Source organism: Thalassophryne amazonica, chromosome 13, assembly GCF_902500255.1.
Source record: "Thalassophryne amazonica chromosome 13, fThaAma1.1, whole genome shotgun sequence".
In the NCBI taxonomy this organism is placed as follows: Eukaryota; Metazoa; Chordata; class Actinopteri; order Batrachoidiformes; family Batrachoididae; genus Thalassophryne; species Thalassophryne amazonica.
This window is the reverse complement of record NC_047115.1, coordinates 21254028-21280003: the sequence shown is the minus strand read 5'-3', so window position 1 is coordinate 21280003 and position 25976 is coordinate 21254028. Positions and strand designations below refer to the sequence as shown.

General features: G+C 41.1%; 1 protein-coding gene across 1 annotated transcript in view; it reads right to left on the bottom strand.

Annotated features, from left to right (window-relative positions):
- The window catches only part of lrpprc (leucine-rich pentatricopeptide repeat containing), a 141947-nt gene that overhangs the window by 73011 nt on the left and 42960 nt on the right, over window positions 1-25976 (bottom strand). Inside the window, exons 20-24 of the mRNA XM_034184503.1 lie at window positions 24324-24437; window positions 24055-24185; window positions 22116-22195; window positions 12651-12858; window positions 594-718 (exon numbers count right to left, since the gene is read on the bottom strand). Coding sequence (XP_034040394.1) covers window positions 594-718; window positions 12651-12858; window positions 22116-22195; window positions 24055-24185; window positions 24324-24437 — 658 coding nt within the window. The remainder of the gene's footprint in view (window positions 1-593; window positions 719-12650; window positions 12859-22115; window positions 22196-24054; window positions 24186-24323; window positions 24438-25976) is intronic.

The following is a 25976-nucleotide window of genomic DNA, read 5'->3' as shown; positions in this document are numbered from 1 at the left end:
CGGTTGTGAGGCTGGTTGGATGTACTGCCAAATTCTCTGAAACGCCTTTGGAGACGGCTTATGGTAGAGAAATGAACATTCAATACACGAGCAACAGCTCTGGTTGACATTCCTGCTGTCAGCACGCCAATTGCACGCTCCCTCAAATCTTGCGACATCTGTGGCATTGTGCTGTGTGATAAAACTGCACCTTTCAGAGTGGCCTTTTATTGTGGGCAGTCTAAGGCACACCTGTGCCCTAATCATGGTGTCTAATCAGCATCTTGATATGGCACACCTGTGAGGTGGGATGGGTTATCTCAGCAAAGGAGAAGTGCTCACTATCACAGATTTAGACTGGTTTGTGAACAATATTTGAGGGAAATGGTGATATTGTGTATGTGGAAAAAGTTTTAGATCTTTGAGTTCATCTCATACAAAATGGGATTAAAACCAAAAGTGTTGCGTTTATATTTTTGTTGAGTGTATTACACTGGTGTACCACCCAGTCAAACTTTATAAATATCATGAAACCTGGATAAGTGCTGCGTAATTAAACATGCGAATTGAAAGGAGAAATAATGACTGGCAGGACAGAAGGACAAATGTGCAACCTTTCTCCAGTAGTTTGGTGTCTCCTTTGGTGATCAGCTCAATGAAGATGTTGTTCAAGTTAGGTACGAACGCATATCTCTTGTGACAATATAGCGCTGCTTCCAAAGCTCCATCCAAGTCCTCCCTGCAAAGACACAGGAATATGGACAACGACAAACAGACACAGAGAGAGAGGAGTTATTTCGAAGATTGTGTGTACAGAGAACAGTGTGTATCATAGGGTGTTAACCCCGTGACCTCCTATTCAAGCACTATGACCCACCACAACAATACAAGCCTTTGACTGCATGACAGCACAGCTATGGCTCATGAAGCCTTTTGACCCAATACAACATTCTCAAGCACGCACCCATACACACCTGTCAGGAAAGCACTAATTTCTCTGGACAGGCTTTTAGAAGCTACATAACAGGCAGAAGTCCTCATCTGATCTTTACCCTTTTTTCTCAGCGTGTCCTGTGCCCATCAACTTTGTTTCATTTTCCCTGCCTCCAACAGCCATTCTTTCCCTTTTTAGTGCAGCAGATAACTGAAACAATCGTGCAAATGGTGTTACAAGCACCAAAGTTGGCACAAATATTCCTTAGACATTACTCTTTTGAAAAACCAACTGGCCACTTGAATTTTCAATAGGCGGCCAGGTAGGGGTCAATTGAAGAATTACACAGGGGTCAAAATTAGAAATGCTCAAATCATTTTGACAAACTGCACCACATTATTTGTGTGATTGTAAAGATTCCAAAAAGGTATAGTTTGGCCTATCTATGACTGAATGATCAGGAGTTATGGGATAAAAACAGCAAAAATGGTGACAAAGGTCAGTTTCAGTTTGTACAGGGGTCAAAAGTGAATGTTTCTTCAATATTGGTAAAAAGTGATGCAAATTATTGGTTGAGCTAATAGGATTAAAAAATGGAATAGTTTTGATTGTGTTGAATGTTTGGTCTCCAAAGTTAAGGTCAAACAAGGTCAACGTCCATTGGATTCTATGACATGTGTTACTGTAACATGATAACGAAGCATGATACATGGTCCAAACTATTCCATTTTTTAATCCTATTAGCTCAACCAATAATTTGCATCACTTTTTACCAATATTGAAGGAACATTCACTTTTGACCCTTGTACAAATTGAAACTGACCTTTGTCACCATTTTTGCTGTTTTTACCCCATAACTCCTGATCATTCAGTCATAGGCAGTCCAAACTATACCTTTTTGGAATCTTTACAATCAGACAAATAATGTGGTGTAGTTTTCAAAATGATTTGAGAATTTTTAATTTTGACCCTTGTGTAATTCTTCAACTGACCCCAACCTGGCCGCCTATTGAAAATTCAAATAGCCAGTCGATTTTTTCAAGAGTAATGTCTAAGGAGTATTTGTGCCAACTTTGGTGCTTGTATCACCATTTGCATGATTTTGCTCTAAAATAGTCTCTCAGCTGCTGCACTATTTCTCTTTACCTTTTGTTTCTTTTCCCTCTCATTGCCCCACCCCCTGCCCCAACTGTTATTTTTCTTCTCTACTCTCATCAGCGTTTTTCCACATGTTGTTGGCCATCATTCCTCTCCAAAAATCTTAACCTCCACATGTACAACTTCTCTGAAACATGGCAACAAGATTAAAGACTGCCCAATTCCATCATCTTTATCTCACATTACCCATTTCTCGCTCAGGCTTCGCCCTTCCCTCATGTGCAAAATACACCCAACAGACCACACACAGGGAGCGTGAACGATGGAGTGACACTAAAAGGAAAAAAAGTGAGGACTCAACAAGCAGAGAGGAAGAGTACTGTGATGGTACTGCCATCAATGTACTGATTGAGTAATTACAATATCAATCACACAGAGGTCAAAGTATATCAGGTACACTTGGGGGAGTGAGATGAGAGAGAGACAGGCAGAGATTGAGAGCGAAGACGGACAGGCATAATTTCTTAAATGTTTTCTCCTTGAAATAATTAGACTCCTGGGTAAGAGAAATACACCCCAAAACAGCAACAACCCAGACAAAAAGTAAATAGCATGACCTTGGGTTAAGCGCCACAGTGATACAGGGAGGAGGAATGAAGTGATTGGGGTTGAAAACTAAAGAGGTCTGCTAATTGAAATGAAGAGGAACAACATTAATCAGCAGCGCTGCTCAAGAAGCTGTTAAACTGCACAACAGTCTGACTGAACAACATAAAAGGGAGCAGAAGAGATAATGAAATGGAGTGTGTAGAAGCGGAATGAGGAGGAGGAGGCATGGTCAAGATTGAATTCAAAACCGAGATGGGGATGAAGCAAGAGTTTGTAATTACCCTGAAGTGTTTTATATGCACAATAGCACTGCACAATTAATTGGTTTGCAATCTCGATGTTGGGCTGTGAGATTATCAGGACTAACTCGTTTTCTGCGCTACGCTTTGCCCCGCCATTAAAATGCAGATGTTTGGAGAAGAATGACAAATGCCTCATTGAGGCGTTTACTGCCTTTACCATGTGAAAGATGAAAGAGTGCAGCTCTGTTTTTATTACGTCTGCCAAGGACGTAACAAAATTATCTGCGTTGATGTATTTGCAAGATTACCTCAAAACTACTTTATGGATTCTCACCAAATTTGTACCACAGATAGATATTAGGACATGTAAGACTCCACTGAATTTTGGAGGTGATCCGGATATGGATTGGGGGATGTCAGAAATCTCGGAATGCTTGTTTTGCTTTGATGATCGTCTGTGTGCTTTTTTCAAATGCCTACTGATTATTTTTTCTTGTAAATGTTGCTCACTATACAGTTTCATGTGCTGAAATTAACACAATCGCTCATTAAAGAGCTGGAACACCCCAGCGATTATTTAATTTCAATTTATTTTCATTTATATAGCGCCAAATCACAACAAGGCTGCCTCAAGGCACTTCACACAAGTAAGGTCTAACCTTACCAACCCCCAGAGCAACAGTGGTAAGGAAAAACTCCCTCTGAGGAAGAAACCTCAAGCAGACCAGACTCAAAGGGGTGACCCTCTGCTTGGGCCATGCTACAGACACAAATTACAAAACAATTAACAAAATGAAAATACAGGAAATGTTGCCGGTGTACAGGACAGTTTCCGGGACAGATACCACACCCATCTCTAGATGGAGCTACGCCTCAAACAGAGAGAAAAGAAAAAAAAAAAAAAAAACAGAATCAAGCATCAGATTGACAAATACATTGTAATTTGTCAGCATTAAGCAACAAGAAAAACAGAAGAAATACGAAGGTGATGGCTGGCCACTAGAATTTAGGTAAAGTTAAGGCCACGGCCTGCTCCATTTCAGAATAAAATGAATTAAAAGAGTAAAAAGCATAGAAACATACTATGCCAACCATACAAAAGGGAAAATAAGTGTGCCTTAAGTCTGGACTTGAACGTCTCCACAGAATCTGAATGTTTCAGAATCAGGGGCATGATAACAGAAAGCTCTGTGTCCCGCAGACTTTTTATTAATTCTAGGGACACAAAGCAGTGCTGCACCTTGAGAACGCAAGGCCCGGGCCAGTACGTAGGGTTTAATTAGGTCAGCTAGGTAGGGAGGTGCCAGTCCAGGAACAATTTTATAGGCTAGCAGCAGCATTTACTCAAGACTGTTCTATTTCTACTCCATTGTGTTGGTGTACTGTGGCAAAATTACAACTGTCACTGTTCAGCTACTAACAGACCAGTCTGTAGCATTACAAGACCTCAAATTTAACAGACTACAGTATATCCCCACAATAATCATAATATGAGCTTTTCATCAAATGGTGCAGCCCTAATGCACAATTACCTTTAATGTAGTGGTGTAGTACATGTACACTGCTAGAGTCATCATTTCTGCATGGTGCTGGACTGGCAGTGCTGCCTGATGCATTTCAAAACTCAATGTTCATTCATTTTTCAATCTCTCCATCAGTTTCAGGCCTGTATCTGTCCACCCCATTCATTCTTTTGTCAAACTCCTCAATACCTGCTTATAATCCCTGTATTCTAATGAGAAATAAAACCAAACCAAGAATCAGTCACACAATAAAAATGGGTCTGGCATTGCAATTACACTCCCTCTTTCTTTCTCCCCTTCTTATAGTTTGCTACCCCGCCCCCGCCAAAAAAGAGCTAAGGATGTTGAAAGATGGATAATTTCCCTTAGGTACAATTTAACTGTCACTTTGCGCTGCCATTTACTGCGGCGCACAGCCCTGTTAATGTCCCCAACTTTGCATGTCAGCCACTTTCCTGCCAATTAAGCCCTGCAAATATAACGAGTGCTTTGCGCAGTGGAAACCTGAAAGATTAGACAAGGCGGCTCATTTTGTGTCATCTTGCTCCCCTCCTTTCACTCCACCCCCTCGCTTTGTTCGCTGTGGATTGGCTGGCCTGTTATCACACCGCTGTCCAAGTCCAACTGAGACTGATCATGACACGGTGAGCCGTCGTCATGTGCTGAAGAGGTGCACATGCCAGTATCAAGTGTGCGTGTGCAATTGTGCATGGAGATGCGAAGCTGAATTCAGTCTTGCTCATCCTTCGGTCTCCGTCGTGTGTTCCCTCCTTTTGCATTTCATCTCTGGCTGCTTTGAATTTTCTTTTTCATCGTCCCTTTCCATTCTGCTCATCAGCTTTTTGATGCTCACTTTGGACTTCACTTGCACTGCGCGCGCACACACACACACACACGCACGCACGCACGCAGTTTAACACTGGAGAAAAAAGTGGGTGTGAATTTGACATTTTCTCCTGACTGCCTCGTATTCCACCGCCGCTGCTTCTCTTTATCATGAATCTCTTGCCAGCGCTTCATTATGTCGCACTCATTAGCATTTACGGTTGCTAATCACCGCCATAAGGATGTAGCAATCTGAGCTAGCAGCCAGCTACACACACACAACACTGAGTACATGGGCATAAAAGCTAACAGGGTGGTGCGCGTGATGAGCTGTCAAGGGCTAATCTGCCAGAGAAGTGCTCATTAAGTCATTAGCGCTGACGCAGCGATGAGATGGGCGCAAGCTCGAGTGATGTCTGCTTTGTCCGCTTATCGCTCGCTCCATCTCATCTCCTCCCTTCTGTCCGTTTGTCCGCTGACTGACGGAATGAAGAGGAGGAGATGACTGAAACAGAATAAAGGATAAAAACAGAACAGAAAAACTGAGTCAACCGGAGGGCAAAAGTCAAGTGCTATCACACTCAAATGTGGGTGAAGGTTTTTACTGAACCTCTACAGGAAGCAAACGCTGGTTATATAGGGTGTCCCAAAAAAATATACATTTAAAACACTTGGTTTGACCCTTAAATGCTACAAACTTAATCACTTATATTTCTTTTTTACTTGCAGAGACCCTGAAGTTTATGCTGATGGCAATCATCAATGCATTGAAGGAAAACATCTACCGAGAAATCCGAAACATTCCTCAGGACACTTTCTCCAAAGCGTCTGCAGGCTGTATTTGGCCAACGCGGGGCCTACATTGAACATGTTCTCTAAGAGACTGACAAAATGCAGGGCCAATATTGACATTGGTATGAAAAACTTCAACCTTTCAGCTTTCTATCCAGCCATAAATTTGTTTCCTAGACATATGCTTTGAACATTTTCTTTGCTGATAAAATGCTGCATATTTTTTTGGGACACCCGATATTTCCAACAATGTCACATTTTCTACTGTTCTACAGAAGTGCACGAAGTAAAAACAACGTCCTATTTACCAAAAGCAAGTTTTGCTGAACAGAATATGGAGGTTGTTGATGCTTTCATGGTGCATGTTTGCTGTAAAATAGTGACAGTCTTAATAATCTAAAAAATAATGACTGGCTCTATTTTGCTGAGGGCAAACAATACATCTTAAAAAAAAAAAAAAAACGATAGATCTGTATCAATTTCATGAAGAGTGCCAACCCTAAACCAGCAACTGCGTCACTGAAGCAGAAGTTTTACTAAACTGAGATCACAACAAATCATACTGTCTAATCAGCTTCTTGGTATGCCACACGTGTGGTGGGGTGGATTATCTGGGAAAAGGAGAAGTGCTCACTAACAGATTCAGACAGATTTGTGAACAATCTTTGAGAGAAATAGGCCTTTTGTGTATATACAAAATGGTTTAGAGCTCTGAGTTCAGCTCATGAAATATGGCCGCAAAAACAGAAGTGTTGCTTTTATATTTTTGTTCAGTTGACCTTACAGCCTTATTCCAAAATGGAGCAAATACATTTTTTTTTCTCCTCAAAATTCTACTCAACACGCCATAATGATAACATGAAAAAGGTTACTGGAATTTTTTGCAAATTTATTAAAAATAAAAAACTAAGAAATCACACGTACATAAGTATTCACACCCTTTGGTCAATACTTTGTTGATGCACTTTTGTCAGCAATTACAGCATCAAATCTTCTTGAATATGATGCCACAAGCTTGGTACACCTACACATCTTTGGGCAGTTTTGCTCATTCCTCTTTGCAGCACCTCTCGAGCTCCATCAGGTTGGATGGGGAGCATCAGTACACAGACATTTTCAGATCTCTCCAGACATGCTGAATCAGATTCAGGTCTGGGCTCTGGCTGGGCCACTCAGGCACATTCACAGAGTTGTCTCGAAGCCACTCCTTTGATATCTTGGCTATGTGCTTAGGGTCACTGTCCTGCTGAAAGATGAACCGTCGCCCCAGTCTGAGGTCAAGAGTGCTCTGCGGCAGGTTTTCATCCAGGATGTCTCTGTACATTGCTGCATTCATCTTTCCCTCAATCCTGACTAGTCTCCCAGTTCCTGCTGCTGAAAAACATCCTCACAGCATGATGCTGCCACCACCATGCTTCACTGTAGGGATGGTGCCTGGTTTCCTCCAAACATGACACCTGGCATTCACACCAAAGAGTTCAATCTTTGTCTCATCAGACCAGAGAATTTTGTTTCACATGATCTGAGAGTCCTTCAGGTGCCTTCTGGAAAGCTCCAGGTGGGCTGCCATGTGCCTTTTACTAAGGAGCGGCTTCTGTCTGGTCACTCTACCATATAGGCCTGATTGGTGGATTACTGCAGAGATGTCCTTCTGGAAGGTTCTTCACTCACCACAGAGGAATGCTGGAGTTCTGACAGGGTGACAAAAGGGTTCTTGGCCTTGGTCTATGACTAAGGCCCGTCTCCCCTAATAGCTCAGTTTAGGAGGGGTGGCCAGCTCTAGGAAGAGTCCTGGTGGATCCATAACTTCTTCCGTTTACTGATGATGGAGGCCACTGTGCTCATCAAGACCTTCAAAGCAGCAGAAATGTTTCTGTCCCCCTGCCCAGATTTGTACCTTGAGACAATCCTGCCTTGGAGGTCTACAGACAATTCATGCTTCATGCTTGGTTTGTGCTCTGACATTCACTGTCAACTGTGGGACCTTATATGTGGACAGGTGTGTGTCTTTCCAAATCATGTCCAATCAACTGAATTTGCCCTAGGTGGACTCCAATTAAGCTGTAGAAACATCTCAAGGATTATCAGTGGAAACAGGATGCACCTGAGCTCAATTTTGAGCATCATGGCAAAGGCTGAGAATATTTATGTACATGTGATATCTTAGTTTTTTTATTTTTCATAAATTTGCAAAATTAAAAAAAATAAAAAAAAATTCACATTGTCATTATGGGGTATTGTGTGTAGAAATTCAAGGAAAAAAAATAATTTCATCCATTTTGGAATAAGGCTGTAACATAAAATGTGGAAAAAGTGAAGCTCTGTGACTAATTTCCGGATGTACTCTAACCTTCTTGACGGAGATAAAAAAACACCGGATCAGACCCTGTACCAACAGACTGGACTGGGAAATCAAACCGCAACATCCTCTCTTTAGAGTATAAATAAGTCACTGAGCAATCACTGCACTCCTGCAGAGCAGATTTTCAGAAATGAAATTATTAATTCCAACCAGCAACAAATTAATCTGTTCTCTTTGCATTTGAAGTGACATTAAGTGCAAACAAGACATTTTATTTGCAATTGAAGATCTGCTTTTATCTGTGATTAGCAACACAAAATATGGGACTAAACATGTTACAATATAATGCAAAACAGATGATGGCAGAATGCCACATGTTCAGCTTGTTCAATTGTGTTAATAGAGTTCTTCACCACAGTATTATTTGGAGAATGCGTGATTGGGAAACAGCATGGCAGCAAACTAGTTTGTGTGTGTGAGTTTATGATTATGCTTCTACTGATGAATGTGGAGTAAATTAGTCTTTTAATCTCAAAAAGCCAGTGATTAATGAGTGAACCTGGCAACTCTGTGCCAACATGCACCGTTACAACAAAAATAAACAGTTGGGCAGCAGCACTGGTGTGTTGGAGCACCTGAAAGGTCTCCAGCTTCAGGTGTGAACGTCCTTATACACCTTTTGCAGCATCCAAGGGTGCAATTTAGACCTAGAAATTGGGGGGGGGGACAAAGTGTGAGGCCCGCAGGGCCGAAGCCCATAGGCCAGGGGTGTGGGGGCCGCTTTAGGCCCCCAGAAGCCAACGGTTTCTGGATAAGCTCAGATGCATTCTGAGCATCCAGTAGAGTAATTTTAATGATTTGAGAAGACCATAAAGTGGACACCATTTGACTTATGCAATTTGAAACTGTGGATATTGAGAATAGCCAGCATTGATTTTATTAACATCCTGGTGTAAATAAGGTATCACCACATGTGTAGAACTCAAAAAGAATGATAGGTTGAGTTTTCATTAAAAAAAAACAACTGCAATGTGGTAAAATGTATTCATAAATATGAAAGAACAGGCTCTTAATAATTAACTATCGCATACTGTATTTTTTTTTCTCAAGATCTGTTTTTGCATAAGTTTGAAAAAACAACAAATCATAAGTTTAGGATAAATTACTTATCATGAATTTAATTTTCAAAGTGGCACTAATGACAACACTCATACTGAACATAATTTTGCTTGCACAGACTGATTTTGGAGATCAGGCAATAATTGCAGATGGGCTTTCTGAGGTCCCAGAAAGCTTTTCTGATTTCCTTTTCTAACTTTCAGAATTTAGTAAGTTAGCATATGGTCCATTGATACTTATGTGTAGACACTAGTCCCTAGAGGCAACTATTTTTGGTTTCAAAACTGGGCAAATGCAGTCCCAGAAAATTCTGAATGTGACAAACAAGAAACAGGTGTTGTAAACAAGTCAATGCTACTAAAAATACAAACTTTCAGAAACAAAGATACTATTCTGACATGGTTTTGCCCATAAGACTGACATGGTTTGCACATAAGACTGGCAAAGCATGTTTCAAGTACACACATATATGTCAGAAGGTGGGGGGACATACCATATTCTGTCCCCCCTGGTTGAAAAGGTGGGAGGGGGGGACATGTCCCCCCCATCCCCCACCAAATTGTGCCCATGGCAGCATCAAACCAAAGATAAGCAACATGTATGTGTGCATGCAGTGGCAGGGCTGTCGTGGAGCACTGTGTGGTGGCCGTACATCAGCAATTAGTCCTCTGCACATAATTAACATGTTAATGAGCTGACCTACTCACAGGCGGGTCTGATAAATGGAACACATGCACACAATGGAATAGATGGGTAGAGAAATATCAGTGACCACACAAACACTGTTTGGGAATGCTGATTTACATATTGTATTACAGGGGAAAAGCGTCAATAACCAAACAAGCAAACACACACAAACACCATGAGGCATCACGGCGGGTGTTTTGGGAAGTCATCAACGATGGCTCATGGGAGAGGTTGCAGCTGGTGAAGGCTCACGTACACAAGCATGAATACAAACGCACATAAATGAGCAATTTCCACATCCTCTCTCTGTCTGGATCGCTGACCCAGAACATAACCCTGGCTATGATCATAGGGAAAGACAAGTGACACGCATACATAAACACACCTGGCAACTAGATCTGGCAACAGAAACCACAAAAGAAAACATTTTAGCCATTTGCTGCCTTAACATTAAAAGAGTCTACATGCCCCTGTGTTGACTGCATACATACAGGGGAAACATGAAATAATCTTTTTCATTACTGACTAACCTGATGATTTGTTTTAATGATTAATCACAGTTGAGTTGACAGTTTTTTTCCCCAATAAAAAAAGTCTTGTGTTTATATACATGTGTACACCCACCCCATCCACATACCAGATGGAATACAATGCAATTTAGGAATGATACTTTTTACTATTAAACAATTTGATGCGTTTCGATCAGATACAATTCTTTGTTTCATGCAGACATTCACTTTCCATTCCATTTTCAAGGCTTTGAACCAGTTTGTGGAACGAAAACAAAAACCAGAAACTTTTGATATTTTGCTAGGAACGAAAACGAAACCAGAAACTTTGTTTTTGTTTTTTACATTCTGCAACAGAATCATTACTTTAAAATAATGGTAACTGGTTAATACTGTTATATTTTTCGTTCTTGACAAGGTTTCCATTTAAGTATGTAAGTAAGTAAATAAGTAAAATCTATTTGTATAGCACATTTAAACACAGCTCACACTGACCAAAGTGCTGTTCATAGCCCATTACATAAAGAAAATAATAAGAAGTACACTTACAAATCAATAATCTAAATTCAACTGACACTGAGAGACAATTAAATTATAGATATAAGGTAAGACAATTAAAATGTGGGAAAAGCCACATTATTTACAATAATGTGATGAGTTTCACTTTCTGTCATTCACTTATTTTGGTTGTTTGTGGACAAAGCACGACATCCTGTGTTTCACCTCAGACAAACATCAAGGGAGGTCTTTATAAATAGTGTTTATTGGCATTATTTAGCTTTTTTGGGGGGTGGGGGTGGAATGGAATTAATTTTCAAGACAAAGGATGCCTGAATGGAGCGCTGTGATGACGGACGTCTTTAAAAAGGCTGTGTTTCTTCAGTAATTTCCATGATAAAGAATCATAGCATTTTCCAGATGTCTTAAAAATACACAAACACACTGCTTCACTTTTAATATGCAATAAGTCTATTTCAGATGATCAGCGCAGACCCGTTTTCTGTTAAAAAGCTTTATTTTATTCCGTCTCTCGCTTCTGGTGCCTGCTATGGAACTATGTATGGTCTTTTCCTGGGAGCATTACAGTGCCACATACAGGTCTGGCATATACAGTGTATTCAGTGTCTCGCAGCTGACATGGAACATTATTAATCAGTTCGGGAATTAGATTTTTTTTGTTGTTGTTGTTCTAACCGTTTCAGGAATATCAATTTTGGGATGGAACCCAAAACCAGAAATGTTAAAATATTGTTTCTGCTCGGAACGAACCAGTTGGGAAAAAAATTCTGGTTCAAAGTGCTTGTTACAATATGCTAAAAGTAGCATTGCTTCCCTTTAAATACATATCTCATGAAAAACCTAGGACCTTTTCAGGTTTGTGATACTTGCTGTCTCTGGTCACCTTTTATTCACCACTGGGGGCATCACTACATACACTAGCAGACAGCACAACATAGAAGAAACCAGCTGTTGTTAGCATAGCACAGCTTTCCTGATGTGAAGTGGTATGACAATTTTTATAAAATGTTAACTGAATGCAAAGTTCAAACAGGTACATTTTTCTATTATACCATCTACCACTATTGGGCGTGTTGATTTTGTTTTTATTTTGCAAAAATAACATTCCCATGACAGTAATTGTGAGACCCTCGTGCTGACCTTTGAACTTTTATGAAACTCTGGAGACATGAAGTAACAAATCAAGCTTAATTCAACCAATTTATGATGTTAAAAAAACCTGCTGTTGACTGGTCATACATTTGTTCAGTTCAGGAGTCCATGCATTTACAAATTAAACTTTGAATGTCCTGCTTTGTACAAATAAACTGAAAACTGTTAGCACAAATGGCAGAAAAGTGTCACAAAAGCTGGACTCTAAAGTGTGTAGTTTAAATTGGGAAATACCTTAATTTATTACCAAAATAACTGATGGATTTTTCTTATCAAAAACCAAATTTATTTGACCTTGTTATGTAGGACTGGTTTACAGACTGTGTGTAGTATTTCAGTGCAGGTTAGGTCTGTATTTACCTGTTCAGGTAGGCAGTAATCAGCGTGTTGCAGATATTGGGAGTAGGCTTGGTGAGTCCTAAGGCAAAGATGGTGTCTAGGAGCTGTCGGACGACATCGGGGTCATTCTTGTTTGCTACAATGCTCAGAATGCTAAAGAGCAATCTGATATGGCTGTCATCAATCGTCATCTCCTTCTCTTTCATATCCTTCAGGAAGTCTATTGCCTCTGCAATTATGGGACAGAGAGAGAAAATCAACCCAACGGTCCAAGCAAAAAGGATCATGTTGAACACATTAGGTCTTACAACTCTCAACATGCAAAAAAAAGAAAAAGAAAAGAAAATACAGAAAAAGAAGTCTTATTTTCTAAGTGAACTGATACAATGGTCAGAGCAAGAGACAATTCAAAGTTACAGAGAAAATCAAAAAAACAAAAGGCAAGATGGGGAGAAAGAACGAGATAGGCAGAACTTGGCTGGGAGAAGAGAAGGGTGTGTGAATATGATAAAAGGCCCCTTTAGCTAATTCCATGTGGGGAAAACAAACCCATATTAAAACAGCATTTTGCATCCAGCAGAGATGCAAATCCAACCCAGTATAATGCCAACTCTGCACTAATTGCTACTTGTGGTTTTCTAAATGAGACTACAATTACTGGACCCCTACAATGGAGGCCAGCTTTTTCCATGGCCATGTGGAAAGCACTTGGAGGGATAAATTATAGGTATTTGGCAGCAAGGGCTTGCTGTGGCCCTAGTAAGACCCCAGTAAACAGGCTGAGGGATGGATCTGTTTGGTCAAGTCGCTGTGGTAATGGAGGGCTTTTTACCAGGCCACAAGCCCATCTGGACAACACTAGGGTGAGTGAGTTTAAGTGTATTTCTGCGGTGTCTCTGGGTAAGATAATTAAGATGTCTTTACTGTCCATTTAAGCAGTCACTAATGGCACGACAGTGATATAGCCACTCCCCATCACAGATACTAATCTATACTGTTTGAGCAACAGAGAGACAGGAGAGAGAGCTGAAGGAATTGGGAATTTTCCTTAATAACAAGAAGCTGCATAGGAGCAACATATGCCCTGTGCAAAAGTACAGTAGTGCCTACAAGGCCAGTCACATACAAAACAAACCAACACCTATATAGCTGTTAAGGTGCCCTGACACTTGCACAACTTTGATCCACGCACTCTGCTGTGCAGGAGAGTAAACTCATCGCAAACCATTTGGAAACTGTGCGCGGCTTTGTGCAAGTGCACAAAGAAAATTTTGAAATGTTCAAAATCTTCATCACGCATTAACTACGTGAACTTCACGTGAACACTGCACAAACAGTTCAAAAACACTGCGCGAGTATGAGTGATTGCATCAGCGCGCCGCATCACAGCGCAGCTCATCTGATTGATTATAACGAGATGTTAAATCTATCAAACATACTTTTATAGCTTCTCATGAGAAGGAATGAACATGCAAGTGTTTTACCAAGCCATTACAACATAAACATGACAAATAATTACCTTTTAGACTGTTCCAAATACATTCTCCACCTCATGAAGCGCACGAGAGAGAGAGAGAGAGAGAGAGAAAAAAAAGGTCCAGCTGAAACGGTCCTGTGTGATTCTGGAAGCGATTGGGGTGTTTTCATCAGCCGACTCGCACAGAAAATGATTAATCCGCTACGAAATAATAATTTTATATATGCAGCGTCGAGCACACAAAGCGCAGCGTCCAGTGGAACAAAGCACGGCATCCAGCTGGGAACACAGCAGGTGGGATCATCACGACAACGTGTGTGCAAGTGCATGGATCAAAGTCGCGCAAATGTCAGGGCACCTTTACTGTAACAAACCTATTCAAGAAGTGCACCACACCATCTGTAATGCAAATGAGCTGCAGGCAAAGCCAAAAGCCATCTGATCAGGCCATCAGTCCATCGCACCACTTTGTACCAGTTATTATGGTGACGCACAAGAACCAAAGACTGCTCCAGATTTTATGTTCTTCACAGCTGCTTGTGGCATCTTACGTAATACTAGTTCGTAGAGGTGTAACAATTAACTGATATGAATTGAAAATTGCCCTGCGACAGACTGGCGTCCTATCCAGGGTGTACAGGGCACTCTATGACTGCTGGTACAGGCTCCAGCCCTCCGCGACCCTTAACTGGACTAAGAGGTTGAAGGTGTGTGCATGTGTGAAATGAAAATTGATCTTAAATAAACAGATATAGCTACGTCAATACACGGACCACTGAATCGATCTAAATACACTATGATTCAGATGCTTGTCTTTATTTTAATATTACAAATCAGTTGAATTAATCTTGTTTTGCTGCTACTTCCGCATCTTCAAACACTGGTAGTAGCAAGACGTCTTATAGGAATGCTTAACATTGTGAGCTAAAAACAAAAATCAACATGTCTGATATTGGTAGGCAGTATAACGGACAAATCTACCTGTTTGAACTATACCTTCAGCTTGCGATTTATTACTGTTGTAAATGTTCATTACGGTACATTTATGCTATGCCAACAACAGCTGGCTTCTTCCATGTTGCATTTTCTGCTACTTTATGTAGTGCTGCCCTCAGTGGTGAGCATAAGGCAAGCAGAGGCAGTGTCAATGTGCTACAGCACAGTAGTAAAAACCTGAAGATGATGATCCCCAGTTTTTCACAGAAATGTATGTGATAGTAAGCAATGTCACTTCTGGCTGATCTCAATTTACTGTGTAAAATGAATGCCTGCATTAAGCAAAGAATTGTATCGAACTGCATCGTATCACACCAAACTGAACCGTTCCTTAATAAAACGATTGTTGTTGAATCATACTGTAACCCATGTATCTAGACATGTATCATATTGTTTTATAATGGAGAGATGCACACCCCTGCGACTTACATTACATTATCCTTGGGATTGTACCATGCACTTTGTACCATAAATGTAAATGAGCTATTGCACTGATGGGAGTGAGACAGGCAGACAAGAAATTCAACAAAGGTTAACAAATGTTATGGTCCACTTTACCGGTGTCTTAAACTGAATTACACAACACTTGCCTGCAATGAATATTTGACCTCTTTTTAGGTTTACTTCTTAATTAGAGGATTCAGATCCTCCATTAAGTCTTGTAATTCAAACCATGACTGCACTGACAAACATTCTGAAATGTCTCATCTTCAAAAGGTTTTGATTTAAAATTATGTGTTGCTGAAGCAGGATTCTTGTTATAATAGAATAAACTAATTTTTTTTTTGGGGGGGGGGGGGGGACAACTGCTTGAACTAAAGTTGTGTCAGGAAAACGATCAGGGATGGTGGTGTCAACAATTACCCTGCTGACCTGATCCGTCAGAGCTGGTGTGTTTATCACAACAGATGCACGCTATTCTCACTCAGTCTCTCTCTCTCTCTCTCTCTCCCCATAGCGCTCACCATCATTCTCTGACAGACCCACTAATCACTGAGACCAATGGCTTGAAGCTGATCTGCCCAAATGGAGCTACACTAGCTAACATCCCTCCATGCAACCCCCCCCCAACCCCATCTTTCCCTTTATCTGCCCGTTTAGCCAGTATGCATATCCATCAGCTCAGCCAAGCATTGTGGCCAGCAAAGCGAGCCAGACCCCACACACAAACACAGGGCGGGGAGGCAGACAGGCCAGGTAAACAGACATCACACAGCCCAATGGTTCAACTAATGTTGCATGGTTTTACTGCTACTGATGTCTCCCTCCCAAAACACAGAGTACCAGAAAGACAAGCCCACATCAAAAACCACAACAAATTGTTTACCAGTAGTGGGCGGATGGACACATAGACGCAGAGTGGCAAGGGTGGGTCAAAGACAGCCTTGGTGTTGAGGTGAGATATGTACTGTTAACGAAAAACACCTGTGCATCGACTATATATATATATATATATATATATATATATATGAAAATCCATACTGTATCCCTATAACATTTTGGCTGATCATGACAGCCAATGGAGATTTATACCTGATATATAACATCTATGGCTATTACATAGCAAAAATAAAGACAAACCATCTGCAGTTTTTTTGCTTGTGTATCAAATGGGATGGAAAATAAGAGGGAAAGTGGAACTGGCGAGGGGCATGAAAAGCAGCTGTTAAAATTGACTTGTGTCATCCTCTAAACCTGAGGAAATTGCTGAGAAGGAAAGTAAAGGCTACCAACAGGCTAACGTTTTTAAGTCACCGTCAAGCAACATGTTTTTTTACACAAGAACAAACGCATACAACTGTCACCATGACCTTTGACCAGAAAAGCAATTGACATGCACTGCTGCTACAACAATATTTGTGTTGTACTTTGACATGATATAAAAAGTGCTTCCCAAAATAAAGTATAATAAAAACACAACAAATTATGAAGACACTCTTAATCTGACAGCATTATTAAATTATGTATCATAAATATCAACATTAACACACATTTTATATATATATATATATATATATATATATATATATATATATATACATACACACACACATATTGCCCAGCCCTGCGTATGTTGTATGCATCTTTTGAAGTGTGTCAGGTTTTTTGGGGGGGTTTTTTTTGGGGGGGGGGGGGGGGGGGCATTACTACATGTGGTGCTATATCTATGTATAATGTTCCTCTGATCTTTCTTGTGGCTCCTCCTGTTTTTGCTCAGGGTCACCACAGTGGATCTGCATGGTAATTTTGGCACGTTTTACACCAGATGCCCCTCTTGACTTAACCCCAGATGTACAGGCAGAATAGGGTGGGCATCAAAACAAGAACCTTCTCACGACACGCGAAGCCACAAATTCGCGTGCCTCGCCTGCCGATGGACGCGCCGCCATTGCCCAGTGTGTCGCCCTGCGTTCGCTGCAAAAATTCACCCCAATGCGTCATCAAAAAGGAGGAGCTTCCATTCCGTTCGCCAGCTCCGGTTGTCAGTCAAGTCGACATGGCGGACATTGATCACACAGAGCGAGTTGCTGTGCTCTATTTGTTGTGGAAAGCTGACAAACGTCGCCAGCGGTGCTGTCCGTGGGTTCACAACATCCTTATGAGACGTTCCCAATTCGGGGAGTTTCATTATTTGCTGCAGGAGCTGCGTCTGGATGACGCCCGCTTTCAGCGGTACTTCCGCCTCTCCAGGACCCAGTTTGAGGACCTCCTGTCCCGTTCGCGTGCACATGTGGGAAAAAAAAACAAAAACAAAAAAAAAACTGGCTGCCGCTGGTGCTGCTCGCTCTCCCCTCAAACTCTGTCATAATTGTGTTATAAACCAGTCACCATTTATTTTATTATACATCTGTGTAGTTAATAAAATAAACTACATGGACGATTCGTTCGCATGTGCACATGAATAAAAAAAAACTGGCTGCTGCTCGCTCTCCACTCAAACTGTCATAATTGTGAAATAAAGGACAAAAGGGACATAAGTCCTGCTTACAGGCTGGCTGCCAAAGACAGGACATGTCCACATCAAGTATAAACTCCAGACATCTCCATGTCACTACATATCTGGTCCCTGATTGGTCATCGTGATGCAACAAGACGAAAAAGTTCAGATTTTTCAAATTGAGGAGGAGAGCAACGCGACGCGATATTGCACCACAAACGTGCCAATCGCTTCATTTGCGCCGCTTCATTTGGATCCATCGCGTCACATTGCGTGGCTTGGACTTTTGTGGCGCCACAACGCGTCCTTCCATAGAGATTACATGGCGACCTGTCGCCACCATCGCTCGCGTGGCATCCAGTGTGAACGCGGCATAAGGCAAACATGCCAAGCACTTACACCGGCCTTCATGCTGCGTTATTCTTATAAAGATTGCATCATCCAAATTATTAAACTAAAAAAATACAGCAATTTCTCAAATGTGCAACTTATCTATCTAAATATTTCAGATTTTATCAAGCAGAATCATGGTGGAGAGCTAAGAATTAAAGACAATGAACTGTAAAAGAAAAAAAAGTAGTAGTAGGCACACACAAGGATAACATGAAAAGAATAAATTAAGTGGACAGAAGCTTGCATGGTGAGGTGGTTTGAGGACGTGCTAACCCAAAACCAAAGTCAACAAAGCCTTTAGTAGAGGATAAAATTAAAGCAAGATTCCAGGAGACAGGACGTTCAGCTGGGCCTGGTGTTTTTGTTGGAGTCAGGCGGACCAACGTCTGGGTGTGGACAGGCTAACATCAAGGTTAGCCATGTGTGCTAATGCGGATGACAAGCATCCCCTGCATATGCACACTCTGGCTAATGGCAAATGCGTTAGCGCTGCCTTTGCGCACACCAACCGTCAGCCCACCGAATGCCTTTTGCTTGAATTCACATGTAAATTTGCATGTGGCTCTGTGTGTGTGTGTGTAATGTTCGGGCACTTCGGCGGACATGATACGCCATTAGCATCAAGGCGGATTTCAGTAATTCTGGAAAAATACACACAGTCCTGTAATTTTCCCCTTCTCTCATTTCACCCTGACATGGATGTAGGGGGAATTGGGGGGAATGAGAGAATGACACACTGTGAAACAGAGAGAGGGTCAGACAGAGACAGACTGTGCGTGAAGGGGAGGAGAAGAGAGGCGAGGACAGACAAGGGAAACATTTCACCTGTCATTGTGTGCAAAAAGCAGAGCGGTAAATCTGATGGTAATTGGGTCTTCGATGTGCTGACGGAAATCCACCGTAGCATTCAGAAAATGGTCGACTAATGTGGTTTGAAAGACACACACCAACATATTCAACAGCCAGAGGCGGGCACATCTAATCTGAAAGTTAGCTTTGACACCCACTAATCCGCTAACTGAAAAGCTAACTGTGATAATACTAAACCAATAAAACATTGAGCTGAAGCTACTGATAACCGTTAATTTTTATTCTATCATTTCAGCTTTGGCTTGTTTGCGTCAAAACCCTGAAAAACAGACCTAAAGAGCTGAAATTTTAATATGCTGTAGGCTAAACATAGAGGTTCCCAACAAGGTTGAACATGCCAAGAACAGCTGATGTTCAAGATGGACATAAACAATTAAATTTTAAAAAATGAAATTAAGCAGTAGTTTACATTCAACATACAGTTCATTCACAGTATAGAAAGCATGAAAGGAATAAAAATGCACATGTAAATAATTTTAATAATGTAATTCATGCATTTACTCTGGCTTGACCTGCTTGTTGCCTTTGTGCAATCATGGGTAAATTTTGGTAACTGGATTAGTGTATAAGCTGCAATGCCATTAAACTTTATTTTAAAAAGGTTTGCTACCTTCAAGTTAGCAACACTAAATTTAGTGGAAGCTAATTTGTTTGCTAATGGCTTTAAAAGTTAGCTGAAAAGGTAATCAGCTAGCAAACAAGTTTGCCTCACTAACTGACTGCTATCTGAACTTTGCCCATCACCAACAACACGTAACGTTCTAAAGCACATTTCAGCTGCTTTAGACCCTCTTGCACAAGTCTTTCAGAAGCCAGATGGTAACGGAGCTGGAGCTCTACATTCAATCAATGTTCAAAGTGTTTGTCACATTTTAGTTTTGATCCAAAGCTGCTTCAGACATTTTAATTTGACCTCTGTTCCACTGTGAAGACCCTTTTAGATTATCACCTCATGATCCATACTGTAATTGCAAACAGTATTTTTTTTGGGGGGGGGGGGGGGGGGGGCTGCCACATGCTGCCTTATTTAGAACTGTCCAAAGTCTTCCAGTATATTTTAGTTTGATCTTTGTAGAAAATCTATAATAAAGTCCCAATGCTTGTGCTTTGGCAGTTGGCAGACATTACAGTGGTAGGCAGTATTACCCACTGGTGACAATACTTTAGCACACCTCGACATATTGGGACTTGGTGCAAATGATCTGCCAGTGGGACCAAAAAAAAAAAAAAAAAAAATCCCATTTGTTATTGTGTTTATGTTGGTAAAAACATGACAGTAGTAAACGTCCAATGAAACATCTGATCAAGGTTACAAAATGGATCAAATCAGATCTGCTCGTTAGTCTACATCTAAAAATGAGTGATCACACCTTGGAGAGCTGTTGCACCAAGTGGACTGACATGAATCATGGCTCCAACACGAGAGATGTCAATTGAAACAAAGGAGAGGATTATCAAACTCTTAAAAGAGGGTAAATCATCACGCAATGTTGCAAAAGATGTTGGTTGTTCACAGTCAGCTGTGTCTAAACTCTGGACCAAATACAAACAACATGGGAAGGTTGTTAAAGGCAAACATACTGGTAGACCAAGGAAAACATCAAAGCGTCAAGACAGAAAACTTAAAGCAATACGGCTCAAAAATCGAAAATGCACAACAAATGAGGAAAGAATGGGAGGAAACTGGAGTCAACGTCTGTGACCAATGTGACCAAACTGTAAGAAACCGCCTAAAGGAAATGGGATTTACATACAGAAAAGCTAAACGAAAGCCATCATTAACACCTAAACAGAAAAAAACAAGGTTACAATGGGCTAAGGAAAAGCAATCGTGGACTGTGGATGACTGGATGAAAGTCATATTCAGTGATGAATCTCGAATCTGCATTGGGCAAGGTGATGATGCTGGAACTTTTGTTTGGTGCCGTTCCAATGAGATTTATAAAGATGACTGCCTGAAGAGAACATGTAAATTTCCACAGTCATTGATGATATGGGGCTGCATGTCAGGTAAAGGCACTGGGGAGATGGCTGTCATTACATCATCAATAAATGCACAAGTTTACGTTGATATTTTGGACACTTCTCTTATCCCATCAATTGAAAGGATGTTTGGGAATGATGAAATCATTTCTCAAGATGATAATGCATCTTGCCATAGAGCAAAAACTGTGAAAACATTCCTTGCAAAAAGACACATAGGGTCAATGTCATGGCCTGCAGATAGTCCGGATCTTTATCCAATTGAAAATCTTTGGTGGAAGTTGAAGAAAATGGTCCATGACAAGGCTCCAACCTGCACAGCTGATCTGGCAACAGCAATCAGAGAAAGTTGGAGCCAGATTGATGAAGAGTACCGTTTGTCACTCATTAAGTCCATGCCTCATAGACTGCAAGCTGTTATAAAAGCCAGAGGTGGTGCAACAAAATACTAGTGATGTGTTGGAGCGTTCTTTTGTTTTGCATGATTCCATAATTTTTTCCTCAGAATTGAGTGATTCCATATTTTTTTCTCTCTGCTTGGTCTAAAAAAGTAACCGTTACTGACTGCCACAATTTCTTTTCCTGATTTCTTATAGTGTTTCTTAAAGCCAGAAAGTTGGCATTTGAAATGACTTTAGTTTTGTGTCATGTCTGTGATCTGCTTTTTTTCTACAAAATTAAACAACTGAATGAACATCCTCCTAGGCCGGTGATTCCATAATTTTTGCCAGGGGTTGTAATCTGTATGTTAAACACTTGTGACCGCACAGTCAGAAGTATAACCAAGGCTTGACAAGCAAGGAAAGGCAAAAGGCAGTGAAGAACCTACCCTCCACCTGGCCACTCATGGCAAAAGCACTGACCAAGTTGAGGAATTGCCTGTGGCTCATTGCAGTGTCCATGAGCCTCCTAGAGACAGAGAATGAGAAAGGGTGAGAGACAGACAAAATGAATACATCACACTGCGGACCTCCAGGCCAACAACAACCCCAGACAGGCCAGATTTTTGTTTTTTAAACATCAACGAAAAATAATGCCAAATATTATTAATCTGGAGGTCAATAATCATCTCCAGCTCTCTGATCAAGGACTAGTTCCATAGAGCAGTCTAATGTTTTTAATTCGAGTAAACTCACTTAGTCGATTAATCTTTTGTCATTAGTCGTGCACAAAGCGCTTTGTCGGCTAAAGTTTCGTATTAGCCGTCTAGCTTGCTACAGAGCAGGCTCATCTTATTTTAGCTGACAAAACTTCAGTGTGTTACCTAAAAAATGGTGGCTGTCATGTACCACCACTTGATGGAGCAGGAAGGAAGGAGAACTTCGCGGCGGGAGTGGGTGTTCTGGGACTGGAATAATCCACTGGAGATGTTTACGGACTGCAAAGTTCAACAGCGATACCGCTTCCATCCGCCTTGGCCATGGTTGTAGCAGACAATATTCTAGAAGTAAACAAAACGCTACCTCGGCTCGAAGTAAGCAAAACTCTTGTGCACTAGAGGCGTTTCTTGGCAACGGCACTCATGAGGCTGTTATGTCTGTGAAAATCATAGACTAACGTAAAACAGCTAATCTACAAGTTTAGCCGTCGATGTGAAATGGAGATTAGACAACTAATGTAGACTACAAGATTAGACTGCTTTATGAAACTGGGCCCCAAACTGCAGCCCTGAATTTGAACCCCCCACCCCCACAAAAAAGTAAAAACTCCTGTTAAATTGCTTGTGGAAGCAACTCAAAGTAATTTTTACATGAAGACAAAACTGTCATAGAAATACGGCGATTGTGCTGTGTGAGCTAGCAGACATCTTTGATGCACACTCATTTAAGCTTTAATGATAATTAAAGACAGCCACAGATTTGTGAACCAGACGTGTAAAAATCTTTGATTCACAAACTTTTTCATCCAGGTTTTAGCTTTTAATGAGCAGATTTGAAAGTTATTATAGTCTTGATCAAATAAGAATCCTTAAAGGGGCCATACTGTGCAGAGATCTCCAGACTCCCACAGTTCTAAAGTGGGTGTTTTTCCACATATTCTCCTGCTATAAAACATCAGTTAGGTCATACACAGCTTGTTTGAGACCACTGTAACGCATGTAACAGGATTAACCTCAAATGTCTTAATTTGATTTTAGATTAGTCAGTCAATGACCCATGATTACCACTGTACCAAAATTATACTAAAATCCTGATATGCAAAGTAAAAATTTCTGCATCACAACAGCAACACCATCTGAAATGAAGTGGGGAAAAAAGCTAAAATATACTTTATACGATTGCACCATTTATTTTATACAATAAATATTTCTGTAATTTTTTTTCTGCAATGGACCAGTTATCTGTGTGGGTGGCTGCCATCCAAGACCCGAAGTGGTTCCTTGGTGTTGTGGTTTCTGTAAAGTGCAGCACCAGTGCGTGCTACCAGACTTCACTCGCTGTCAACAAGTGCAAAGGGTTTTTTTTTTTTTAATTTGTTTGTGTACTTGATGGGTTTGTGTTTATACACATCCCCATTCAGGATATGAGTTACCGCCAGGCCTGAAGAAAAAAATTAAAGTAGGGAAAACAATGGAAATTTAGCACATCTTTTTCCTGCCGCACTTCACGCTAAAAGCAGAACAATACAAATAAGTGAAGAAAGGAGCAAGTGTTTCCTGTGTAATAGCCAGCGGACGGTGGCTAGGCCCTGCATTAGCGTCTCTTCTAATCCCGCTCATGTTAAACTTTAATGGCCTACTGCTGTTCATAGCACTTCGTTCAACTCACAGCTTCATCTTCAGGTTGAGCGCCTCCTCCATATTGTTTTGTTGACAGCAAAGGGTGATGAGGTCGATGTAGGCGTTAGCCGTCATGTCTTCTTCATACTGCCGCATCAGTTCCAGAGCTCCTTGCAGGTTCTGATAGGACATAAAAACCATGAGGAAACAAGAAAGGCCTGACTAGGAAACACAGACCACAGCTGAACTGCAAAAATTAAAAACATTTGGACTATTTCCTGTTAAGGGACTGGAATAATCAACATCCTCATGCCGTACCTCCTCAACACAGAGGATATGTATGGCCTGCTTGAGTTCACTTCTCACTGATTCGTTATGAGCTTTCAGCTGGGCCAGCTTCTTCACCAGGAATGCTTTCCGCTTCGCAGGTTCCTGATGGAGACGAGGCAACACCATTAAAACACATTCACACTAACATACATACACGTGACCCGGTGGATCGGAACAGCGTCGGGAATGACACCGCCGTTTTGTCAGACCGTCGCTGGAAACAAGTAGCTGACTCACAAATCAGACCTTTTCTGTTTTCTTGTCTTCTTGTTGCAAATGTGCTTTCAAATCCTCACCAACAGGAAAATAACCGCAAAAAAAAGTTTTTGCGGGAAAACATTTAGACACATTCCCACTTTCTTGTCTTTATTTGGCTCAACAATCAAGATGCTTTTGTGTGACTCGGTAGACAGAAATTCAAGGGCTGCCTTACCTGGCCTAATGCAAAGGCAACTTGACCCCAGATAAGTGGTGGAAAAAATAAAAATCAATGGATGGACAGACAGATATTTTAATGGCCTACTGCTGTACATACGAGTACATACACACACAAAAGATGTACAGTGCGGAAAATGAGTATTTGAACACCCTGCGATTTTGCAAGTTCTCCCACTTAGAAATCATGGAGGGGTCTGAAATTTTCATCTTAGGTGCATGTCCACTGTGAGAGACATAATCTAAAAAAAAAATTCCAGAAATCACAATGTATGATTTTTTTTTAATAATTTATTTGTATGTTACTGCTGCAAATAAGTATTTGAACACCTGTGAAAATCAATGTTAATATTTGGTACAGTAGCCTTTGTTTGCAATTACAGAGGTCAAACATTTCCTGGAGTTTTTCACCAGGTTTGCACACACTGCAGCAGGGATTTTGGCCCATTCCTCCACACAGATCTTCTCTAGATCAGCCAGTTTACTGGGCTGTTGCTGAGAAACACGGAGTTTGAGCTCCCTCCAAAGATTTTCTATTGGGTTTAGGTCTACTGGCTAGGCCACTCCAAAACCTTGAAATGCTTCTTACGGAGCCAATTCTTGCTTATCCCGCCTGTGTACTTCGGGTCATCGTCATGTTGGAAGACCCATCCATGACCCATCTTCAATGCTCTTACTGAGGGAAGGAGGTTGTTCCCAAAATCTCGCAATACATGGCCGCAGTCATCCTCTCCTTAATGCAGTGCAGTCGTCCTGTTCCAAAACCCCCAAAGCATGATGCTTCCACCACCATGCTTCTCAGTAGGGATGTTATTTTTGGGATGGTACTCAGCATTCTTCTTCCTCCAAACACGGCGAGTGGAATTAAGACCAGAAAGTTCTATTTTGGTCTCATCTGACCACATAACTTTCTCCCATGACTCCTCTGGATCATCAAAATGGTCATGGGCAAACTTAAGACGGGCCTGGACGTGTGCTGAACATTCCATGCCATGCATGATTTTAACCCATGACGTCTTAGTGTATTACCCACAGTAACCTTGGAAACAGTGGTGCCAGCTCTCTTAAGGTCATTGACCAGCTCCTCCCATGCAGTTCTTGGCTGATTCCTCATCTTTCTTAGGATCATTGGTACACCACGAGGTGGGATCTTGCATGGAGCCCCAGTCCAAGGGAGACTGACAGTCATGTTTAGCTTCTTCCATT